The 24,105-nt window shown below is 53.1% G+C and overlaps 1 protein-coding gene across 1 annotated transcript; it reads left to right on the plus strand.

The window, feature by feature from the left end:
• Positions 1-23,944, plus strand: WNT9B (Wnt family member 9B). The gene is made up of 4 exons (XM_053912012.1): positions 1-136; positions 16,980-17,236; positions 18,587-18,852; positions 19,657-23,944. The coding sequence occupies exons 1-4, from the start codon at positions 57-59 to the stop codon at positions 20,128-20,130; spliced, it is 1,077 nt and encodes a 358-aa protein (XP_053767987.1). The 5' UTR covers positions 1-56; the 3' UTR covers positions 20,131-23,944.
• The last annotated feature ends 161 nt before the right edge of the window (positions 23,945-24,105 follow it).

Below are 24,105 nucleotides of genomic sequence, written 5' to 3' on the forward strand. Positions count from 1 at the left end.
GCTGCGAGCGCCGAGTGGCGCAAGTAGATGAGACAGGGTGCCGCGCCGCCGGCACCATGCGCCCCCCATCTGCGCTGGCCCTGGCCGCGCTCTGCCTGCTGGCGCTGCCCGCCGCCGCTGCCGCCGCCTACTTCGGGTCAGTGCCCGCCGCGCCCCGGCCCACGCCCCCGGCCCACCTGCCTACCCCTCCTCCGGCTACCACAGAGCCAACTTTTCAGTCCCTGTGGCTCCGGCCCCGTCCGGGTCTCGAACTCAGACTTAAGCTCCAGCCGCACCCAGCCGCACCTGGCGGTCGGAGCTCGCACGGCGAGCTCCGTCTCTGGTTCCCGGGCTCAGATCCCCATCGCACCTTCTGGCATTCGACCCTCTGCCCCCCTTCGCAGACAGTCTTTTCACCCTTCCCTGTCCGAGACCTCATCCCGCTCACTCCGCTCGGTCTCAGACCCTGCCCCGAGGTCCCGGACTCTGCACGCGTCTCGGGCCCTCGCCCCGTGCGCTCTCATGCGCCCTGTCTCAGCCTGTCCAGGTGTCCCTCCCGCGCTCTGCTGCCCTCTCCGATCCTCACTCGGCTCCCTGTCTGTCCCCGTCATGGGCTCTGTCTAGCCACAGCCTTTGCCCGGGGCGCCCTCCCCACCCTCTGCCTTCACCCCGCGGAGCAGAGACCCGGAGTGTTGGGTGGATGGGAGGAGATGGGTTGTTGCGGAGTCCGGGGAAGGGAATCACGCAGATCCAAGAAGAATGGAGGAACCCGCGGACCATGGGGAGTGTCCGCTGGAGACACGGAGGGAGGGGGCGGGCGTGGAACGTCAATTGGGGAAATCCGACCAAATCTCAGGCCTGGCGTTGGGCGAATTCTCAAGAGAATAACCAAGAGCAGGAGAGGAGAGGCGGTGTACGCGATTGGAAAGGGAGGGTCAGAGTTGGGCTGACACCTAGGGAGAGCCTGGGGAGGGACCTGGGAGTGTTTAGAGCGCAAGTTACAGGGCAATTGATTGTACCTGCTCCTCTGATCCTGAATCGCAGGGATGTGGGTTGGGAGATGGGGTCGTGGGTGTGAAGGCACGTTCCTGACCTCCACCCAAAGCTCGCTCCAGCTATGTACAATCTGTTACTTCGAATCATGCCATTTTTTGTGATCTTCACTCCAAATCAGGGTGAGGTTTACAGACTGACCACAGAAAAGGCAAGAAAACACCCCGCAAGTGACCCCCCAGAGACTGCTGTTAAGGACCTACCAGGGAGGCACGAGCAAGGGTCTGAGATGTCCCCCACAGGACACAGGCTGGAATAAGGGCTGAGGGCTAATTTCCAGGTCATGACCTCTGGTTAAAACGTGTCTGGGCTGTGGGCAATGGCTTCTCTTGAACTATATGGCAGGGGCAAGCTCAAACCCTAGCTCTGGGCTCAGCTGCGGGTGACTTGGGAAGACCACTCAGCTTCTGGGCTACAGTGACCCCTTTTGCAAAGAAGGGTATGAACTTTATATGACTGAGCCTCTAGATCCACTTCAAGAACAGTGTACGAATGTGTTTGTTTCCCAATGATTTCAGGGTTGAAGGCACTGTTATTGCCTCAGAAGGCAGGATATAATGATACAGATTTTGGGTTTAGTTCCCGACTCTCCCCCTTGCTAGCTGTGCACTCCTGGCCAAATTACTTAACCTCTCTGAGCCTTGGTTTCTCATCTGTAAAATGAGGGTAACAGTGCCTATTTCATATGAAGATTGTCCGAGATAGTACATGCAAAGCCATTAGGACAGTGTGTAGCACATAATAAATGCTCAACTAATGCCAGCAATGATGATGATGATAATGATGTTTTTTAAAAAGATGTTTTAATTTTATTGTTTAGAGAGAAGGGAAGGGAGGGAGAAAGAGATGGAGGGATACATCAATTGCCCCCAACCAGGGACCTGGCCTACAACTCAGGCACATGCCCTGACCCAGAATCAAACCGGTGACCCTTTGGTTCACAGGCTGATACTCAGTCCACTGAGCCATATGAGCCAGGGCATGACGATGATGATTTTTAAGGAGACCAGGCACAGTATATTGATATTCCAGCCCTGACAAGGGTTTCTTAGCTGAATGGAGAGGGTGAGGACAAGTGGTGCCTGCTTCCTCTTGGACACCAGCTCACTTCCACAGTTCTGTTTGTCTGGGCTGGGGGTTAGGGTTACGACAAAGGCCAGGTGGGGTGGAAGGAAAGGGGCTCCAGGAAGCCTGGGCCCCCCTGGTTGGTGTGGTTGGAAGGGTGAGGAATTTGAAGCAGTGCCAGGGCTAGAATTTGAGGACTGAGCACAGGGGCAGCCTTGGAAATGAGAGGGGCAATGGTGGGTTCAGCCTGGGTTGGGACTGAGAGGGACCGTGTGAGTACTGGAGCCACCTGTTCTAGGTCGTGAGCCTGGCTGGGCGGAGCTGGCAAAGCACACTCAGGCCAGCACACCTCCACAGTCTGGGGAGCAGGACAAATACTAAGGGGATAAGCTGAAATTGGGGCCTCCTGCTCTTATGTGTTTGGTCTCATAGAGCCTGGGTTCTCCCTGGGGAAGCCTTGTTGCTTCCCAGTCAGGCCAAGGTTCCCAGCTCCCCATCAGATTTTGCTCTCTGGAAGAAATCTATAGCAGTCATCCACACTGTAGTGAGAACGTAAGGCAATGTTCCTCTCCCTTCTCCAGGTCATTTGCTTTTGAAGTCTCATTTCTGATTATAAGATTAAGTGTTTTGGCATCTTGATAAAAGAAAATTCAAACAGCAGGAGAGCAGGTGAGGCCAATCTTATTGGGGTCTTCAAAAATCATAGAATCATAGACTTAAGAGTTGGAAGTGACCCCCAAAGGATGTCTGCTCCAGCTCCCTGCTTCAAGCAGGTCATATATCATTATCCCCATTTTTGAGATGAAACAACCATCATTCCCAAACCACCATGGGCTGGCAGCTGCTTCTATTCTACTGCTTTGCATGAGCCTAGAGCCTAATCCTGTTGAACGGCATGATCACCAGTATTGTAACTTACAAATAACTCCCTCGTACAGCTCTTCTCGCAGCTGATCCTCAGAGCCATCCCTGAGGAGTATCGGATGGGTATAAATAGCACCCAAAGGGAAACCAAGGGTCAGAAAGTTTCAACAACTCACCCCATGTCACACAGCGAATTAGTGGGAGAGGCAGGATAGAAACCGGTCCAGCCTCTTTGCCCTACAGCCTCCAGAGCTAATACTGTGTGGTCACCCAGGCAAGCAGCAGCCGCAAAGGCAGGCAACCCCCTTCCCTGCTTAGTCAACTCTGTCAGACCCTCTTGGCTGGGGTGGGGTGGGCGAGGCCACAACATTCTCCTCTGTCCTCAGCAGTGAGACAGGCGCATTGAGACGGGTGTCAGGCAGGCTCCGAGAGGACAACATATCGATGGTGAGATGGGAGGTAGACCAGAAGTCAGGGGCTCAGGTTTGCCCTGGCTCCGGACCACTCTTTGCATCTTCTGTGGTCAGATCACTTGCCTCCAGCCTCTGGAGCCCCTGGAGGTGTGAAGGGTCCCTAACAGGCTGGCCCTGGCCTACAAGTCTGGGATTACTCAAAGGCTCATGTTTTGGCTCAGTCGGCTTGGGAATTCCACAAATGTTAACTTCTGTGATGTTTTATACATGAACATACATTGTATTATGTGACGAGCTGGACATGACAGGCCTTGCCATCCAGTGTAGTCCTTAAGTCATACCAATGGCTTTGGAACTAGCAATAGCTCCTGTGGAAGCCATTTTCAAATCATAGTGGACTTCTGTGTTGTAGCTTTTTTTCCAGACGTGTCGCTCTGTGCACTTGTTGGGTTTCTTTCCTCTCTGGAGACGGCACAGAGAAATTTATGAAAGCACAGGCCTTTGCATCAGCTAGACCTCAGTCTGAGTCCTGGTCATGCCTCCTGCTAACGGTGTGACTTTGAGCAGACGTCTCAACCTCACTGAGTCTGGGTGAGGAAAACACCCATCGTAAAGGCTGGCGAGAAGCTTAATGGAGGCAGTGAATGAAACGGCCCGATAGGCGGCCAGGCACATAGGACGTGCTCACAGTACGGTGCTTAGCACTCCTGGTGGTTGGGTTGCTGGGGTTCTAGCCAGCGTCTGGGGTCCTGGAGATGTCGTCATGGTGAAGAAACAAACACAGCCTTGATTCTTTTCCCAAATCAACATCACATTCAATAAAATGCATTATTCTAAGAGCACAGTTTGGGTTTTAACAACGGTCTACCCCCATGTAACCACTACCATAATTACTGTATGCAACCTGACCTTCATCCCAGCAGACCCCCCGGGCTCCTTTGCAGCCAACCCTCCCCCCACCGGCCCCAAGCCACCACTTACTTCTCTACTTTCTGTCATTACGGATTAGTTTTGTCCACTGTAGAAGTTCGCATAAGTGGAGTCATATAGTATACAGCCTTTGCTGCATGAATTCTTTCACTCAAAATAACATTTTGAGGTCCGTCCATGTGGTTGCACACATCAGTAGCACCTTCTTTTTTGGGCTGAGTGGCGTGGATGCACTCGGTTTGTTTATTCATTCACCAGTTGATGGACATTTGGGGTTTTTCCAGTTTGGGGCTATTCCGAACTAAGTGGCTATGTACATGTCTTTTTGTGAACATATGTTTTTATTTCTTTTGGATAAACATCTAAGACCAGATGGTTAGATCGTATGGTATGTATGTGTTTAATTTTATAAGAAGCAGTCAAACAGTATTCCAGAGTGGTTGTACCACTTCACACGGTAATGTGTGAGAATTTCAAGTACTCCGTGTACTTCTGGCCATTTTAGTGAGTGTGTATTGGGGTCTCACTGTGGTTTTAATTTGCATTTTTCCATCGACGAATGGTGTGCTGAATGTTTTTTATGGGACTCTTGGTCATTTGAAAATCTTTTTAACTGGGTGACCCTGTAGTTGTTTTCTTATTGTTGAGTTGTAAGAGTTCTTTAATATTTTGGATACAAGTCTTTTGTCAGAAAGTATTGGCAATATTTTATCCCTGTTTGTGGCTCGCCCTTTCATTCTCGTATTGGTATCTTCGGAAGAATGAAAGTTTTTGATTCTGATGAATTACCCTTTTCAACATGTTCTTACATGGTTTTTGTGTGTTCTGTCCAAGACATCTCCACCAGACATTGTGAAGCTTTCCTCCTGTTTTCTTCTAGAGGCTTTACAGGTTTAGCTTTTACACTTAGGTCTATGATTCTTTTTGAGTTAATTTGTGTGTGTATGGTGTGAGGTAAGGGTCAACGTGTATAGTTTTTCATGTGGATATCCACTCGTGCCAGCACCATTTGTTGAAAAGATAGTTATTTCTCCACTGTCATCTCTGCTGCAAATTAATTGAGCCAATATATGAGGGACTGTTTCTGGACTCTCTGTGCTTATCTTTACGCCAGTGCCACGCGATCTTGCTTACTGTAGCTGTTGAGTGATTCGTCTCTCAAAATTGTTTTGGTTATTCTAGGTCCTTTGTATTTCCACCTACATTTTAGTATCAACTTATCAATATTTACAGGAAAGCCTGCTGGGATTTTGAGTGGGATTGCACCAAATCTATAAATCAAGTTATAAAAGATTGGCATTCAAATAATATTGAGTCTACCAATTTATAAGCAGGCAATCTCTCTATTTAGGGCTTTTAAAGTTTCTTTCAGCAGTTTTTGTAATTTTCAGTGTGCAGGTCTTACAGATATTTTTTTAAAAATCATTCTTAAGTGGGGTTTTTTTGTATTTGGATGGTTTTTTTTTCTTATTTTTTGTATTTTATTTAATCTTTACTGTAGTTTTTCTTTTCTAAAAAAATATATTTATTGATTATGCTATTACAGTTGTCCCATTTCACCCCACCTCACTCCACTCCATCCTGCCCACCCCCTCCCTCCCACATTCCCCCCGTATAGTTCATGTCCATGGGTCATACTTATAAGTTCTTTGGCTTCTACATTTCCTACACTATTCTTACCCTCCCCCTGTCTATTTTCCACCTACCATTTATGCTACTTATTCTCTGTACCTTTTCCCCCCTCTCCCCCCCCAATCCCCCGTTGATAACCCTCCATGTGAGCTCCATTTCTGTGGTTCCATTCCTGTTCTAGTTGTTTGCTTAGTTTGCTTTTGTTTTTGTTTTAGGTGTGGTTGTTAATAACTGTGAGTTTGCTGTCATTCTTACTGGATGGTATTTTTTTTTATCAAAAAAACATTTTTAGGAATTAATTGGGTCCTGAGAAAAACAGGGTTGGAAGGAAGAAAGGGTAAAATAAATTTTACTGCTTTGGGTTGGTGGATTGTAAGCCAAAATCACTGATAAGAATCATAGTGTTTGGGGAAAGAATTCAGGCTGCTTGGCCCTGGCTGAGCTGTAAACACCCCCCACCCAAGAGCTGGGCTCTAAAGTTGGGTTTAGGATCAAACCAGCCTCCTCAGTGGATGGTGGTGGAGTTTCTGAGGCTGTGGGGTGGAAAAAGGAGGAGAGAGAAGCAGGTCATGGGGTCTCCTGGACTGGAATATCCTAAGCAAGAGAGGTCCTGGTACCCTCAGGGTTATGTGCTCAGGTAGAAGTTGGACTCAAGAGGAGGTGAGCCAGGTACTGTGAGGAGACACCACCCAGGCATCAGCATGAGTAGAATTGGAGGCAGCTCAAGGCCCTGGACTTGGAATCACACAAACTGAGTTCAAATCCTTCACCCAACCATGTATTGTGACCCAGGGCAAGTCAGTTAGATGCTCTGACCTCAGTTTTCCCTTCTGTAAAAATGGGTTAATCTTAACCTCATAGGGTTGCTGTGAGGGTTAAATAAATGTATATAAAGGTACTGGGTGCTATCTATGGATAGGAGTCTAAGAAAGTTCATGGCCCGTCATAGAGCAACCAAGTTAAGGAGCATCTTTAATGACATCTGTTCCTTTCTCTCTTCATTTTTAGCCCACTCATTGTATAATTTGAGTCCTTCCTGCACCCTGCATTTTATGTGCATCATCTCATTTAACCACTGGGACAGCCTAGGAGTAGGTACAGGTGGGTGAGGGAGAAGCTCAGAGAGGCCAATTGCCTTGCCTCTCACGCAGAGTCACGCAGCCAGTGGCTGGCAGCACCAAGATTTCTAGTCTGTCACAGTCCAGAGCCAACCTACTCATCCCTGCCTCCTGCACCTGTGGAGCCCCAGCTGAGGCCTGCCTCTACCTGGGCAGCTCAGACCCTCTGAGACCTCCACTCCGTCACCTACACCTTTCCCTTGGACTATATAGTAGGCATCTCTTGTACTTCACGTCTTAAACTCTTAGTTTGTTTCCCAGTTCTTCATGTGCTCATGTCTCCAGTTCATGCATAGCTCCTTTGAAACAGAGGTCTCAGGGCCCTGTTGTTGTCTGAGTCCCACTCCCCGCCCCCCGCCCCCACAGGCCTGACCATTACTTCCTAGTCTGCAGTGAATGTCTGGGTGGGCAGTGCCCTCTCCCTTTCACTGGTCCTCCCCCTCCCCCAGAACCTCCCTCTCTGCCTCATCACACCTGCTCACACTTGGCCCTCTCCAGCACACGTTGCTCTGCCACGATCTGACCTCTGTGTGGACAGGTGCTAGAAGCAAGGCCAAGAGCATAGACTTGCCCCCTTAAGACTCCAGAAGTCAGGCACACCTGGCCTCCCATGGGAATCGGGTGGCAGCTGAGACAACTTTGTCGGGTAGGGCTGCTGCCTCAAGGCCAGACCCCCTCACTGGAGAGAAGATGACTGGGGGTGGGGGTGGGAAGGTGAAGAGTCTCAAAAGAGCCGGGAGGGACTTCTACCCCTTGTTGAGTCAGTGCTGGAATTTCCAAAGAAATTGGTTTTAGGACAAGAGCAAAGAGGGCCTGCTTTCTTGACAGTTACAATCCCTTTGAGGCCAAATACAACTCAGAATTCAAGAATTTTCACATTTTAGAAAGGTTAATATAATGCATATATCACCTATAACATCACATCCCTAGCAAGGTCTAGGGCAACACCCCATAATCAGACACTTTAGTTTTACGGAAAAGCATCTACATGTTGGAATAAATCAAAACCAAAAATATTCTCACTTTGGTTCAGGTCAAGTCTCTGCCATATGAGTTAATCACCGCTTACAAAAACTTTGTAGTTTTCTGAGCTTTCTGGAGTTTGGAATTGTGGATAAAGGTGTGTGAACCCACGGCAAACTTTCAGCACTGAGAGGTTGTGCAAGCTGAGTTTTAAAGACAGACTTCCGCCAAGTTCTTGGCTGGTCCTCGCTTGGTACCAAAGGGAGGCTCAGGCTGCCCTGAGCACAGCTGGTCCACAGCAACTGAGGTTCAGAAGAAACCCTCCTGGCTCTCCCAGTCCCCACAGGGGCTGAGAAGGCTGAAGGACTCAGGGTCCCACTGACCACAGCCAGGCAGCCCTGAGATCTAGCACTGGGGAGAGCAAGCACAAGCGATCCCCTAAGGGCCAGAGACAGGGCGGCCACAGCCATGCTCCTTCAGAGCCAAGGCCTCCCAGAGCCTGCAAGGCCGAGCTTGGGAGCCCTAGAGCAGGAAGGTCAGTAGGGAGGGTTGGGGGAGGCTGAGGGAGAGCCTGGAGCTACACTCTGCCTGTTGTTGGACACCTGAGGGATTTAGGCAGCCAGCAGGTGTCTGAGGAGCACTTGCTGGGGGTGGAGGGTCTGGGCTGGGGACAGGAGGACCTCAGGGGATAAGAAATTATGATCTCTGCCAAGGAGTTTACAGGCTACTTGGACAGACTGTCTGTACAGCCCTGAGGAGGGAGAAAAAAGTGCAAACCACGCAAAAGTAATGGTACTGTATCTGCAAAAGTAGAAGAAAAGAAAGGATGTTTAAAGTGAGATGGGGCTGACAAGTAAGGAGGGCTTCCTAGAGGAGACAAACATCATAGAATGTTAGAGTTGGATGGGCCCTCTGGGTCTCATTTCCCATTCCCTATATTGTTGGAAAAGGCTATTAAAAAGTACAGGGGATCCACAAGGGGTTTTGGGACTGGGAAAGGCATCCCAGCTAGGGGTTAGAGCTTGGAGAAAGGCGTGGAGGGTGGCCTAAGAGCCATGGCTAGAGGACAAAGGGAGACTGGCTTGGCCTGAGGAGAGGGGTCCTCTGCTACAGCCCTGGCTCACTGTGAGTCCCTGATGGTCCGAGGTGGGAAGTTGTTCTGGTCCTGCTTTGGAGGACCGCGCTCTGTTCCTGAGGGAGCATCCCAGGGCTGTCCTGGACCACTCTGGCCTTCCCTGGGCATATTCAGGCAGTGACCCCTCGACAAGGTTAGGAGCTTCCTCCTCTTTCTGGAGCTGAGAGGAGGGGTGTGGGCCATCCCTGGGACCTGCTGGAGGAAAAATGGAATCTGTAGCATGGGACATCTCTACCCAGGGCATCGGAGAACAATGGAAATGTCCTTGTCACAGAGTGATCACACTTGAGATATTCCCTAGGGGACTGGCTCTTCCAGGACCCATAGCCCAGCCTGAGCCTGCCGTCCATGGAGAAGAGGGTGGCCACTCGAGAGCATGCCAAACTAGTTCGTTAGTTGGTCAACTTGCATGGTTAATGAGTGGGCTGAAGTTACCTGGTTCAGGAGCCTGCATCCCATGGTTAGGGCAGAGCTGGATGGGGGTGTTGTTTGCCACCAGGAGACAGAGCCTCAGCAACTGCTTGCCTTTCCCTGCAGTCCTCACCCTGTGCCCCCTACTCTGTTCCTCCCCTGGGTCAGGGCTGGGCCTGTGAACCAAAGAAGCTGGGGGAGCTTGTCTTTAGGGCCTTCTGGCCCCCCTTTTCTCTATTCTTCCCGCTCCTTTCTCCAGGTTCTCCCTTTCTTCACAACCCCAGTGCTCTTTTTTGACATTTTTTTATCTAGCAAAGTATGTTCTCAGGCACTGCTATTATATCAGACTCTCACACTTTAGTATGAATCAGCAGGCTGCTTCTCTAAAGTCAGAAGCTTGATTTCTGACATATGGCTGAAAAAAGAATGAGTTTTAGACCAGGGAAAAGTAATCTTTTCAACAAAGAGTCCTTTTCTCCCTTTGGCTGCCCAGGGGACCAGAGGAGTTTTGAGCAGGCTTCCTTCTCTTCAAACCTACCTGTCTTGTGTTCCTATCTCCTTAGACATTTCCTGTGGTGATGGCTGACTTTGCTTCTTAGAAGCCATTGAAATGAAAAGCAGAAACCACCAGATGGCTTGATAGCAACAGTTAGGAGACCTGGGGCACAGTCCCAGCCCTGCCGCTGACTCAGTGAGTCACCTTGGACATTAGTCTTACATGAACTCCCAAGGCACCAGGCAGGTCAAAGCAGAGACACTTGGCGGATCTCTTGCCCTCTCCCCTGCCCCCAGAAGCCTCTGGGATACATCCCAGGAGCCATCAGGGCAAAAAACCTTTGGACTGAGTGATCTTGAAGGGTTTATGCAGCCCTACAATATAATAATTCAAATGGTATACATTTGGACCCAGCCAGGGACCTGGGGGAGATGTAGAGGTGAGGGATTCCTTTGCACAGGAGTGACTTTGGGACCCTCCATGCCACCTGATCCATGCATTTGAGGGATGAAGGCTTCCTGTCCTCAGCTTCAGCCTCAGCCTGAGTGGAGAAGGAGAGAGACAGGAAGGAGGAAGGGGGAAGCATTTCCTTCCCAGATGTTGCACTAGTTACACTCTAAATACCGAGATTGTTGAGATGCAAAGCATGCTGCCCACTTAGCTTGTGAGCACACGTGTCCCACTGCCAGCCTGAACGGCAGCCCCGTCTACGGAAGCAGGAAGTGGAGCTGTTCTTGGAGAGACAAAGCCCACAGCTGGGACAGGCTCCTTCTCTCTGAGCCAAGGATGGGGTGGGGGATGAGGCCCTGGTGGGCTCCTGGGGAGTAGCTGGTGATAAGATTCAGTCCTCAAGGTGGGTTCTGAGGTTAAGCGCAGGGGAGGAAAGAAAGGCTGGACCAGGAGGGGCTGGGGGACCCAGACAGGAAAGTAGCGAGTCCTTGTTTATTTCAGCCTTCTGTGGGTAGACCTGCCGTGAAGCTGATGCTCAATAAAATCCTGTATATTAATGTTGAATGAATGAGAGAGTGAAAGGTGGGGCTGGAGGGGGTTGGAGTGAAGGTAGGAAATGGATTTGCCAGGCTTCTCACTAAGGACATCTTCCTGGAGGAGGTGGGAGGTGACCCTGAATTCAGGAGAGGAGGCAGGAGTCTGAAAGACAGAGGGAAGGGTGACAGCAAGCGGGGAGGGAAGCCTGGGGTGGGTATTGAGGGGTTCCCCTCTCTGCAGAAGGGCTGTTAGCTTGGAGCCACACATCCTCTTTTCGAGGGCCAGTCACTGCCCTCACTAACTCCCTCCTGCTGGGAAGAGGTAGGTAGTCGAGAGCATGGGTTGGGGGTAACGAATGTGAGTGTGTATGTGTGTGTGTGTGTGTGTAGGGGGTTTAGTGAGGCCTGGGAAAGGTGGGCTGAGATGTTTGAGATGAAAGCACAAAAGGAGCATTTACCATGTAAATGGCCCTGCAGCGGAAGCCTGTTATCAGAGCATCTAATGGGGTTTTGTAGGGCCAAGGCCAATGCTCCAGGCAGAGCAAGGCTTTCCTGGTTCCCAGGCAGCTGCCTGCAGTTGGCATGGGCCCTGGTGCCAGACGCAGCTCCTGGCCCCTCCAGCTAAGTGTCCAGACATGCTGGCATGACCCAGCACCCTGGAAACCACCAGTCTTGTCCTGCACCCCCCATCCCTGGCCGCCACTTACCCACCACATCCTGGGGGTGGCCTCCTCTGGACCCACTGGACCCTCTCAAGCAGAAACAAGTGTGTGGGGGGGGTGGAAACAGAGCCTGGGGCACCCCCAGGTGATGAAAAGTACTCTCCACATGCCAGGTCTGGGAGCTTCCTCCTGCCTCCTCCCTACCCCCAGACTTCCCACCACAGCAGGACAGGACTGGCAGAGGTCGGGTTCTCACCCAGGTGGAGCTGGGAGTTCTGATCTGGATCCCTGAGCAGCTACTGACTGTTCCCCAGGGAGCTGGGCTGGTTCAAAACTTCCTTCTCCTTTCCCTGCCCTTTGGGGCCTCAGGAGAGTCTGGGGCACTCTCAGATCCAGCCAGGTTCTCTCCAGACTGTGAGCTCCTCGAGAGCAGGAGCAGGACCCAGCACCCAGCACAGTGCCCAGCGCATAGTAGGTGCTTAAGAATGCTGCTTATCTGGAACTTATTGTGTGCCAGGCACTGTTTTAAGACCTTTACAAATGAGAATTCACTTCATCTTCAGGACTACCCTGAGAAGTAGGTACTGGGATTACCTGCATTTTTAGGATGAGACAGAGAGGTAGAGTCCCTTGCCCGCCGTGGTGGTAGAGGTGGGTTTGAACCCAGAGAGTCTGGCTGCGGTCATGCTCTCCCACTAGTCAACGTGTACTTGTTACATGGAATGAGCTCAGAGGGTGAGTGGACATCCTCGAGATCACCAGTGGGTGAGGGCAGACCTGGGACCCAGCTACTTGGGTCAGAACAGTCTTGGGGGCCTGAGGTCCTTGGGTCCCCACAATGCAGCAGGTGATGGGTGATTGCTCCAGGATGAACCCCATTTCTTCTCAGGGGTTTGATGGTTTCTGGGGTCCTGCTGATGGTAAACCAAAGTGGTCTCCTGAGAAGTTTTCCCCACAACCTGGAGAACCTTCTTTTGCTTACTTCAAGGTCATCCCAGATGGGGCAGCTCTAGCCAAAACTGTGGATGGGGGTGAGCACTGGAGAATGTGAGAGGAGGCAGGGGCAGGAAGGGCCGGGAGTGGCCAGAATAGATCTGGGGATGGGGGTGGGGGTATATGTTTGATGAAGTCCTGAAGGGCACCCTTGTCTTTTACCACTCTGGGGGGAGATAAGGTGGCCAGGAAGTGGCTGAGGATGGTCTGGGGTCAAAGCCAGACACTTCTCATTGTGTGGGAATGGGGGCTTCCTGTCTCATTATTAACCCAAGGGTCACAGGCCAAGGGGGGCAGAAGGTAGAGGCTAGGGGCAAAGAAGGGAGGAGAATAGAACTGGTCACATGGGGTTGTTGCTTTCTTAATTGGAAAAGAGAGTCTAGAAATCAGCCTGGGGGAGCTGGACAGGAAGCAGGAATGGGGGAGACCAGCTGGGCTGAAGCTGGTGCAGCCAATGAGGGGATTGATCCCAGGCAGAGAAACCTGAGGAGTTGGTCCCCCAGCCTAGAAGAGCAATTAGCCAGTATGCAAATTATTCACCCTCTGTTCTTCAGTTCAGAACACTGGTCACCGGTTTGGCTGATAGCTCTGACCTCACCGTGGAGCGAGCAGTGTCTTTTGTTAAAACTCAGTTTGTCTGGATTCATTAGATTGGTGGAGCTCACTTGGTCTTCTCTGGTTTATCCCCAGGGGTCTCAGCTGATATGTGGGCAATTGAGATTGTTGCAGAGGGGCCTTGTGGGTGGGGTTCTCGGGCCTGGGGTGCCAGAGAGTGTCGTGTATTGAAGGGGAGAGGATCATGCCCACTAACCCCGAAACAGACTGGAACCTGCACCAGCTAGAACTCTTCTGAGGTCCAGGAAGAAGCCTTCCCTGGCAGCTGCCCTGGGATGGGCATGTGGAGGAGTTCACGAGCACCGTTTAAGGAAATGCCTTTAGGTGTTTTCTAAAGTTGATGGCATGGCCCTATTTCTTTAAAGGAAGTATCCTAAACTGCAACATAGAAAACAAATAAGAGGGAAACTGGGTCCTGGAAGGGCTCCCACTGCCTTCCCAGGCCCTGCAGGGCAGTGCCAGGGAGCCTCCTTTGAGAGCAGCCCTGGGCAGACCAAGGCCCAGTGTGGCCTGAGGCCCCTGTGCGGTTGGCTGCCTTTCCTGACCATTAATCGCTACTAAGTGTCATTACCGCTAATAAAATTAACCGACTTTATACTGGACTCCTGGGGCCATCAATCACAGGGTCTATTACACGAAATTAAAAAACAAAAAAACAAAACATGGGCCCGTGGATGAGGAAAGGGTGCCGAGCCTGGCTCCCAAGTGCAGCCTAAGGGCACGCTGGGACTGTACAGCTGTCACAAGGTCGCAATCAGGGGCAGCAGGCACCCTTAGTTAGACAAACCAACTCCAAGCCTTGACCCTCTTCTACAGGCCGGAGTGTCTCAGGCAAGAACGCAGCTCACCTCAGGAAGACTCGGGGGCCAGGGGCTGAAGAGCATCCCACATTCTCTCTCCCACTCTCACCTCTGCTTCTCTTGATGCTTTTGGTTCATTTTCTCTTTAGACCAGCTTTCTTTTTTATCACCTGAATTACTGGCCCAGTCACCCAAAAGGAAAGAGAGAAAGCAACTGTATGCTCGTTTAATTCAAATTTCAAACTCCCAGAGAAAGGACTGATGGGCCCAGCTTGGGTCATGTGATCCTCATTGGTCCAATCAGCAGGCCAGAGCAGCAAGGTCAAGTGGTATAAACTGATCTACAAGGACCACATGCTAACCACATAGATAGAAGGAACACATAGGCAGCCAATCCAGCAGGTGTCCATATAGTAATTTAAAGGCCTGAGTAATAAGCATTCGAAATGGTAGCTATATCATATCATATCATATCACATCACACAATATAGCTATGATGATGTAACAATAATAGCTATTATTCTTTTTTAAAAAGATTTTATTTATTTATTTTTAGAGAGGGGAAGGGAAGGAGAAAGAGGAAGAGAAACATCAATGAGTGGTTGCCACTTGAGCGCCCCCTGCTGGAGACCTGGCCTGCAACCCAGGCATGTGCCCTGACTGGGAATCAAACTGGCAACCCTTTGGTTTGCAGTCCGGCGCTCAATCCACTGAGCTGCACCAGCCAGGGCAATAGCTATTATTCTTGGTGGGTCAGTTGGCTGGGCATTGTCCCACAAAGCAAAAGGTGACCAGTTTGATTCCTGGTCAGGGCACCTGCCTGTTTTATAGGCCAGGTCCCCAGCTGGGGCGCATGCAAGAGGCAACTGATCAATGTTTCTCTCACATCAATGTTTCTCTCCCTCTCTTTCTCCCTACCTTCCCCTCTCTAAATAAATAAATAAAATCTTTTTTTAAATGGCATTTGAGACAGGTCTTCAAGGGTGTGCAGCCCTACTGGTCAAAATTCCCATCACTCCTCGCTTGTTCTCTCATCTGTCAATCAGCTGCTACAAGGAAGGCCCCAATTTCTGAAACAAGCCCAGGAAATGTGTGAGCAAAAACCATCCCTCACACCAGCCCCTGGTGTGGGGAGGCCATTTGAAGGGCTATGCGGCAGCTGCCCCTTTGCTCCCTGCAGCCCCCGAGTGGCCCTCCACACGGGAAGGCAGGCAGGGTGGGGCCTCCTCGGCTGGACTTGCCATCAGGCTCTGCTGTGGACCTGCCAAGGGTCAAGCTCTGAGGGCTTCCTGCCAGGCTGCCGGGCGGGGTCTGGGTGTAGACCTGGTGGACTGGAACTTTACCCATTTGCCCCCAGATTAATGATTAACGGGTGCCTGCCCTCACCCTGTCTGGGAGGGGAGCCCAGGGCTGGGCCGGGCTGAGGGGCCCGATAGCATCTGTCTCTGCTTGGAGGTCTCAGAGATATGCTCCACACGGGGCTGGCTACACCTGACGGGTCTGGAATCCACGGTCCCTTTCTGGGGGCACCAGGGACCTGGCCAGGACCCACACCTGCCCAGACAGGGAGGGTGTGGCATCTAGCCAGATGTCCCGGCTGCAGCAGGTGGCTCCAAACAGGAGAACTGTGCCCTTGTGTCCATGGGACGTGGGCCTTTCTGACCCCGCAGGGCTTGGCCAGGACTTGCCAGTGGCACATGAGCAAGAGCTTTAAGAGCTATTTCGTGGTTCTACCTTTGCTCTTTTACCTTGGCCATGAGGCCAGTATCTTCCAGAAAGGAGCTACTTCCACCCACACAGAGGGCCACCAGGGTCTGGGACTGTGAAGCTCTTGAACTCGTAGAACCATTTCACTGAGAGCTTCTGGGGAGAGGTCAGGTGAGCAATCCTCCCAGCAGCCCCCGGAGGTAGAGCAGACCACTCTTTCCCCTTACCAGAGGAGAAAACCAAGGCTTCCAGGTCATACAGCTAGGAGTCAGGATTAGAATCTGGCAGCCGATTCCAGAATCCATGAACTTTGGGTATGGTAGAACAAGAAGTCTGGGGCTCCTGGCCTGATAGAAATGCAGCCCCTTCACCTTCATTCACCCATCTGTCAGTCTGTCCATCCATCCACCTACCCACCTTTCCTTCCTTCCCTCTTCCCTTCCTTCCATCCATCCTTCCACCCATGTGGGTATTCCCCGAACATCTCTTTGTAACAGGCCCTGAGTAGCCAGATGGCTGAAGCTCTATCTGGGAATTGTGGGAATCGTTTAGGCTGGTGTGGGATTCCTTGGGCAGTGACATATGGAAGGGAGAGCGGGCTACCAGGGAGGAGGGCTGGGTGTCAGCTCACTGTCTACAGCGCTCTGCCTGCCCCCTCTTAGGAATGTGGCCTCCCCTCCAGGCAGCCGCCAATGCTGCATAAAGTATTTCCCAAACTTCCCTGATCACTAGACGCTGCCCGGGTTTGTGTTAAATATACAGATTACCCAGGCCCCATTCCGGACCCAAAGAAGCAGAATTGCCATGTGGATCCTGGGAATCTGTATTTTTAATAAGCACCCCAGATGATTGTTGTGATCGGGCAAATTTGGTTAAGAGGGTGGGTAAGAAGAGCAGAGACTCTGGCGTCTGGAAAATGGTTTGGGATCCTGCACTAGCCCTTGTATAAGCACCTTTGTTTCCAACTCTACAAAATGGGAATATAACTCCATGGGATTGGCCTCCCCCCAGATATAATGAAGCCCCCCCCCAAAGGCCCCCTTCCCCTCACCTGCCCGGGTCCTCAGGGATTGTCATCCTTCTTTTTGTAACCCCCCCCCCACCGCCTTGTTATGACCCCTAAGGGTCACAGGTCTCCCTTCTCTTGCCCTCTCCAGCCTGACCGGGCGGGAGGTCCTGACGCCCTTCCCAGGGCTGGGCACTGCGGCGGCCCCAGCGCAGAGTGGGGCCCACCTGAAGCAGTGTGACCTGCTGAAGCTGTCCCGCCGGCAGAAGCAGCTCTGTCGGCGGGAGCCTGGCCTGGCTGAGACCCTGCAGGATGCTGCCCACCTCAGCCTGCTCGAGTGCCAGTTCCAGTTTCGGCATGAGCGCTGGAATTGCAGCCTGGAGGGGAGGACAGGCCTGCTCAAGAGAGGTAGGGAGGAGGGCTGGGGGAGGGCTGCGGGGAGGAGGGCTGGGAGGTTGTCTGTGCTTCCCATACCCCTGGCCCCTGCGCTCTGGCCACACTGCCCTTGTGAACCCAGCACGGTCCTGAATGAGGAGAGTCCTGGGAGTCAATGAGGCCCAGCCTTCTGTCGCTTTGGGTGGGGGGTGGGAGGAAGGAGCAAGGAGGACACAGGAGGAGGCACAGCCCACCCTGGAGAGTCCACAGATGAGATGGGTGACCCTCCAGTCCCATCCCTGAGCCTCCTCCACATACACACACACCCAAAACTAGGTACAAGAACATACAAGGGTGGAAGGCAGTTAATAGCTGGCCGAATACCATGAGGCAGGTCGAATTCGTTTATTTACTCATTCACCTGTTTCTTGGTTCACCGCATCCACTGATTCGTCTTTCCCTCCCTCCCCCTGGCTCCCTGGCATCTCTCCATGTCTCCACTGGCCATCTGTTCACTAAGCATCTGGTGAGGCTCACAGTGATCCAGGCACTGTGCTAGATGCTGGAGGCACAGAGCTAGTCAAGACCCCGTCGACCCTCAGAAAGCATGCAGCCTAAGGGGGAAAACGGGCCATCATGTGACTCCATCACCCAGGGGCAGGGGCTATAACAGGGCTTTTACCTGTTATAAGGCAGCCATGGCACAGAGCAGCAGCCAGCCCCCTGTGGGCCAGCTGCTCCCCAAGGCTGGGGCCAGCCTGGGCCGGAGCTGATGCCACCCCACAGTGTCGCCAGCACCCCAGTACACTGGAGAACAGGCAGGAGGCAGCGAGCTCGTGAGGGAGGCCAGCTTTGGACCACACCCTAGCAGTGCTAGAGTCGCAATGGTCCCAGAAGTGGGTGGATGGTCAGTCTGGCGAGAGACCCAAAGTTACTCTGTCATCGGGTGCACTCCGCAGTAGGTAGCAGAGAATGACATCTGGAGATCATCATGGAGCACCATGGAGGCCCACAGGGCATATTTCAAGGGATCAGGGGCTTTCGAAGTGATTTAGTCCAATTTGTTCACACGTGGACTTGGAGGCAATATCAGTGGTTTGGCCCCAGCTTAGTTCCTTACCAGGTGCCCAAGTCACCTCTCTTTGCGTCTCAGTGTTCTCATCGGTTCCTGACCTGCCGCCTGGCGAATCTGGGCATATACTTCACAGTGAATTAGAAAGTCCCGCTGTAAACAGCAACTTGCAGCCTGCGTTTAAGGGGCAGGTGGCAGGGCAGCGGCCCCAAGCTGTGTCCTCAGACTCACAAGCCCCTCATCCTGCTCACCTGGGCAGCCTACAAGCCCACTCTCCTCCTCCCCCAAAACCTCCCCGGTGCCTGGCCCAGGTTTCAAGGAGACGGCCTTCCTATACTCGGTGTCCTCGGCTGCCCTCACCCACACGCTGGCCCGGGCCTGCAGCGCCGGACGCATGGAGCGCTGCACCTGCGATGACTCCCCAGGCCTGGAGAGCCGGCAGGCCTGGCAGTGGGGTGTGTGCGGCGACAACCTCAAGTACAGCACCAAGTTTCTGAGCAACTTCCTGGGGCCCAAGAGAGGAAGCAAAGACCTGCGGGCCCGGGCAGACGCCCACAACACCCACGTGGGCATCAAGGTGAGCACGTTCCTGAGTGGCCCAAAGCCCTTCCAGCCAGGGTGCTAGGTCTGTAGGAGGTCCTCCCATCCCCTGTTCCCCAGCATATACACACAGCTATCCCAGAATGAACCCCATTCCTTCAACCAACCTTCCCTGGGCATCTGCTCTGGGCCGTGACCGGGAAGCAGGGAAGGGTCCTGGGTGTCATCAGTGCTGGGCAGCAAGCGGAAGTCAGACTTGAGACCAGGCCATAGTGTGGCAGGAACATGTTTGGAGAGGGGTCTCCATTCCAAGGACTAGCCTTCCGGGAGGTCCTAGAAGCCAACATAGTTTGAAAACTTACAAATGGGAAGAGGAGGCGGCCCAGAGAAGGGAAGGGAGTTAGCTGAGGTCACAGGGTAGAGGGAAGACCAAAGGGTAAAAAGCATCTAGGTCTATTGGATGAGGAGGTTGGGACAGGCTGAAGCTCCAGTTCTTTAGGAAACTGAGTTTTGTGTTCTGCGCCCTCATCACTGAGCTGGTGTAAAAAACCACAGCTGCTGTACTCATACGTGCAAGGTGTCTACTGCACAAGAACTCTGGCCAAGGGAAGGGGCTGGGGCTGAGAGCCTGCCCACACTGCTCTCACAGAAGCATGCGTGCTGGCATGGGACTGCCTCCGCCCAGCGGAAGAGGTGCCTTGGGCTAGTTTGCACAAAGGTGCCACATGGCTAGCCATCCCATCTGCTGGCCACTCCCCTGCCAGGGTTGGCACCCTGGGGGCAGGCTCACGCTGTGGGCCACGGGCCTCTGACCACGCCTCCATTCTGCCTCTCCTCGCAGGCTGTGAAGAGTGGCCTCAGGACCACTTGTAAGTGCCATGGCGTGTCAGGCTCCTGCGCCGTGCGCACCTGCTGGAAGCAGCTCTCTCCATTCCGAGAGACGGGCCAGATGCTAAAGCTGCGCTATGACTCAGCTGTCAAGGTGTCCAGTGCCACCAACGAGGCCTTGGGCCGCCTGGAGCTGTGGGCACCTGCTAGGCCAGGCAGCCTGACCAAGGGCCTGGCTCCCCGGCCCGGGGACCTGGTCTACATGGAGGACTCACCCAGCTTCTGCCGGCCCAGCAAGTACTCCCCTGGCACGGCAGGCCGTGTGTGCTCTCGGGAAGCCAGCTGCAGCAGCCTGTGCTGCGGGCGGGGCTACGACACCCAGAGCCGCCTGGTGGCCTTCTCCTGCCACTGCCAGGTGCAGTGGTGCTGCTACGTGGAGTGCCAGCAGTGCGTGCAGGAGGAGCTCGTGTACACCTGTAAGCACTAGGTCTGTTGCCCAGTGTGCCAGCTGGGCACTGCCAGGACCCCCCCTCGGTGCCCAGCACCTTGAGGCCACCCAGCTGTTCAGCTGGCCCCTCCGGGCAGGTACACCTGCATGCATGCTCTCATCGATGTACGTGCCAGAGCACGCACACTCCTCTCTCCATCGGGCCGGGCTGTCTTCCCCTCCCTCGACTCTCAGAATGAGAGGTGCAGGCCCTACTCCTGAACCCGAGGGTCTCCAGCCTTTTTGAGGACTTGGAACAGGAAGGGAGAATGGGAAAGATGTGAAAGGAAATAAGGAAGGACAGGAGGAGGGCAAGACCAAGGTTTAGAGGGGAGAGGGGGAATTTCTCACCATCTCAATTCCTGGGATAAGTGGTCTTGAGCCGAAAAGAGGCAGGGAGTTGAGCCTCTGGGTCAAGAAGGCACAGGGAGGCAGTGTCAGCTGGAAGCCAAGGCTAGAGTCTGGCTGGGATGGAATGGTCCCTCCTGTGGGCCCTGCTCAGGTCGAAGTGAGCCTGGGGACCACACACCATCACTACCCGAATGGCTTTGCTGTGCTAGAGATGAGGGGAAAGGCCAGGTGATGGGAGCTGTTGGTGTGGAGGAAAAAAAGCTTTCTGGGCATGAGCGGACCCAAGGCAGATTCATGCCCTGGAACTCTGTGTCCTTGACTTTGTTTTTAAAATATGCCTGTGTGGAGGCCTCATTCTTGTCCTGAGAGCTGTAATCCACACCCATGCAGCCCTGATCACTCAGAGCACCAGCGGATGTAGGGCCGATAGGGAGAGCCAGTCCCCAGGGTGGGGCTCAGATGGGGCACTGAGGTGGCACAGGGACACAGTGAACCCTTCCTGTTTTCCCTGGGACACAGAACCTTTAGTACCAGCCCAGGAGAGGGTCACAGCCCCCTGGTGCCGGGCAAGGATGTGGCAAGGTCAGTTTCTCGACCGCCCTTGGAGCCCACTTTGGTCAACTGCCCGGTGGCTGGTGTTCCCCCATGCTGTGAGGCTCCAATACAGTTGACATTCGTGATGCAGGAGAGTTGGTACATGCCTTCTGATTCTGGTTACACTCCTACTCTTACAGCTACTCATCTAATTAAGGTTTTGCCCTGGCTAGAGTATAGGGACATGAAAAGTCTTTGCTAAACCTGGTTTCTTGAGGGCCCCTTCATTTGCTATTGGCCCCTCACTCTGGTTCTACCTGAGGAACAGAAGTGACTTTGCTAGTTTCCTCCAATCCTGTGGACATTTTCAACACTACCTACCAGGCCCTGTGTGGGAATAGGAGAGAGAGGCTGATACTCACGTCCCTTGGACCTGCCAGGCTGAGGGTTCCCATTCAGCAGCACACAGCCCTCTGGTTCAGGACCAAGGCCTTGCAGGGATCACTTTTCTGGAGGCTGTGTGCTTCGCCAGAGCAGGGCTCAATGCCAGCTGGGAGGAAGTGACCTCCTCTGGGATGCCCTTGGCCACTTTGCTGGCCCTGCCACACCCTCTGTCAGCTTCCTTTCTCCCTGAACCCAGAGTTGCTGACCCTCGGCTGAAACAGGAAACTTCAGAATCAGCTGAATGCTCGAAAACTGTCCATGCAAGCCCCAGGAAGAAGCCCCGGGGCCTCCCTGAGACTTATAAGGGTGAGAAGGAGCTACCCTGCCTTCAGTGGACCGGGGCAGCCTGCAGGATGCTGGAAGGATCTTTGGCTGCAGCAGCTCTGATGAGACCCCTTTCTAGACTGACTGCTGACCCAAGCGGCTGGCCCACATCTTGGCAGAAAGAACGAAAAGGAGACAGGGCTGGTTTGCTCGTTTCTTTCCCACCCCCATCGCATGGAGACATCCTCTCAGCTGGCCGATTCATCCTGCTCCTCTGAGACCCAACACTGCCTCCACCCTGGCGTGGCCTGAGGTGACAGAAAGAGGGGTCCTGATCCACCAACACGCCATCTGTACCCCAGCTCCACAGCCGGTATTGTCAGGGTTGCAGGAGGATAAAGGGCCGACTCTGAGGGACCAACACCACGGCTGGCAACCAACACTGACGACCCAGGCCGAAGGCACGGGTGCAGGCTCTGAGGGCCCCTTGGCCTACGGGCTCATCCCTCTCCAGCCCTCTCTTCTCTTCTCCTCCCTTGCTCCCACTCTTTCTCTTCCAGTTGCCCCCAAAGGTCCATCTCAGCCCTGCTGGGACCCTGGGGACCAGTTACCACTGACCTCTTATTCTGTATAGCTTTAAGGGAAGCACTCACAGGGTATTTGTTGTCTACCTCACGTAAAGAGAATAATTTATATAGCTAAGATATATGAGAAAATATTTATGTTATTTATATAGTTTCTGTATTCTATGGGCAGCACCTGCGGGCACCCCCCACAGACACACAGACCCCACTCTTCTGCGTGAACCCTAGAGGCCTTGATCCTCATCCTCCTTGTGAAACCTGTAACTTCCCTGCTCTCCCGGGGCCCAGGCCCCCTCTTTCCCTCTGGCAGAACTGTCTTGCTCATAATAATAATAATGACAACAAGGATGACCACGCCTTGCCTTGGTAAAGCACTTTCAATCTTTGGAAACACGTTCGCCCCTTTACTCTCCCTTGCTTTCCCCATTATCCCTGTGAGTTGGTGGGACCACATCACTGTGCCCATTTCACAGCTGTGGCCCAGGGGTGCAGGGCTGTGTCCAAGGTCACACAGAAGAGGTCCCTTCAGTGAATATTTCCTGAGCTTCTCCACGGGCCAGGCACTATGGGAGCTGACCTAGCCTGAGCCCAGGAGCCCCAAAGCCTGGATGCGTCCCAAGCCCAAGGACCCAAGGAAGTGGCTGCTTCCCTGACCGTGTGTGACATGGGCCAGTTGGGTCAGGAAAGCACTTTGACATTTTTCCGAGTGGAGTCCTGTGTCTCACCGGCTAGGACTGCCCAAGAAGTCTGGAGGGACCAGGACGCTGTGGAAGCCACTCCAGGGGCTCCGCCATCGGCCCGCCTCCTTCTGCCCAGGCTGCCAGAGTGGGTGGGCGACATCACAGGGCTCCTCCCAGCCACTGAGGGGCTTGTTTGCTCTTTTTTGTGTTTTTCTTTTTAAAATTAATTGTTTTCCATTGGCTTTCTGGATTTTCTTGTAAAACCACCTGCATTGGCAGAGTGGACCTGCATCCCCACCTGGCCACAGTCTGCTGGAAAGGGAGCCCTAAGAGACAGGAGGCACAGGGCTCCCCAGTTTGCCAAGTCCAAGCCACCTCAGCCCACATTACTCTGGGTCATCCTCGTGGCTCCCGTGGGCACGTCATGTCCACCCCCTGGTGCAGACAAACCTGGCCTCCCCGGTGTCCTCCATTGCCCAGAAGACAGATCAACAGACCGATGCCAACCCTGAAGATTATTTCTTACCTTCCAGAGTTTTCCTTCTCAACAACCATGAGCTTCAAACGCTTTCTGTCTTAGCACATTTGAGAATTACAGTGGGAGCTATCATACACTGAGTACCTGTTCTGTCCATCCACGCTATCAAGAATTGTTTAGGGAGCTCCTACGGAGCGCCGGGCAACACCCGTGGGGCTGGGGTGCAGCAGTGAGTGGAGACCAGGTTCCTGCCTGTTGGGGCTGATGCTCTAGTGGGGGAGAGAGACAATAAACTAATAACGACACGTCAGCTATCTGTGCCCATTTTGTTCGATTGGTTGTCACCACCTGACTCGTTGGACACAACCGCCCCCATCTGAAGGTTAAGGAGGCGGCGATGTGAGACGGGAAGGTGCCCGAACACCACTAGCTCGCACTGGTGTCAGGACTGGAGCACAGAGCTGCTGGCCTCCACAGTTTGTGTTCCTTCCTCTCTCACTGCTGCCTCCCCTCAGATGTGGGTATTTCAGGGGTGGGTCACCCCTTTTTATGGATTCTGGGTAAACTGAGGCCTAGAGGAAGGAAGTAACCCCTCCAAGGTTACATGCCAAGTGAGATCACATGGGAGCTGGGGTCCCCT

The sequence above is a fragment of the Desmodus rotundus genome, chromosome 9 (assembly GCF_022682495.2).
Source record: "Desmodus rotundus isolate HL8 chromosome 9, HLdesRot8A.1, whole genome shotgun sequence".
In the NCBI taxonomy this organism is placed as follows: Eukaryota; Metazoa; Chordata; class Mammalia; order Chiroptera; family Phyllostomidae; genus Desmodus; species Desmodus rotundus.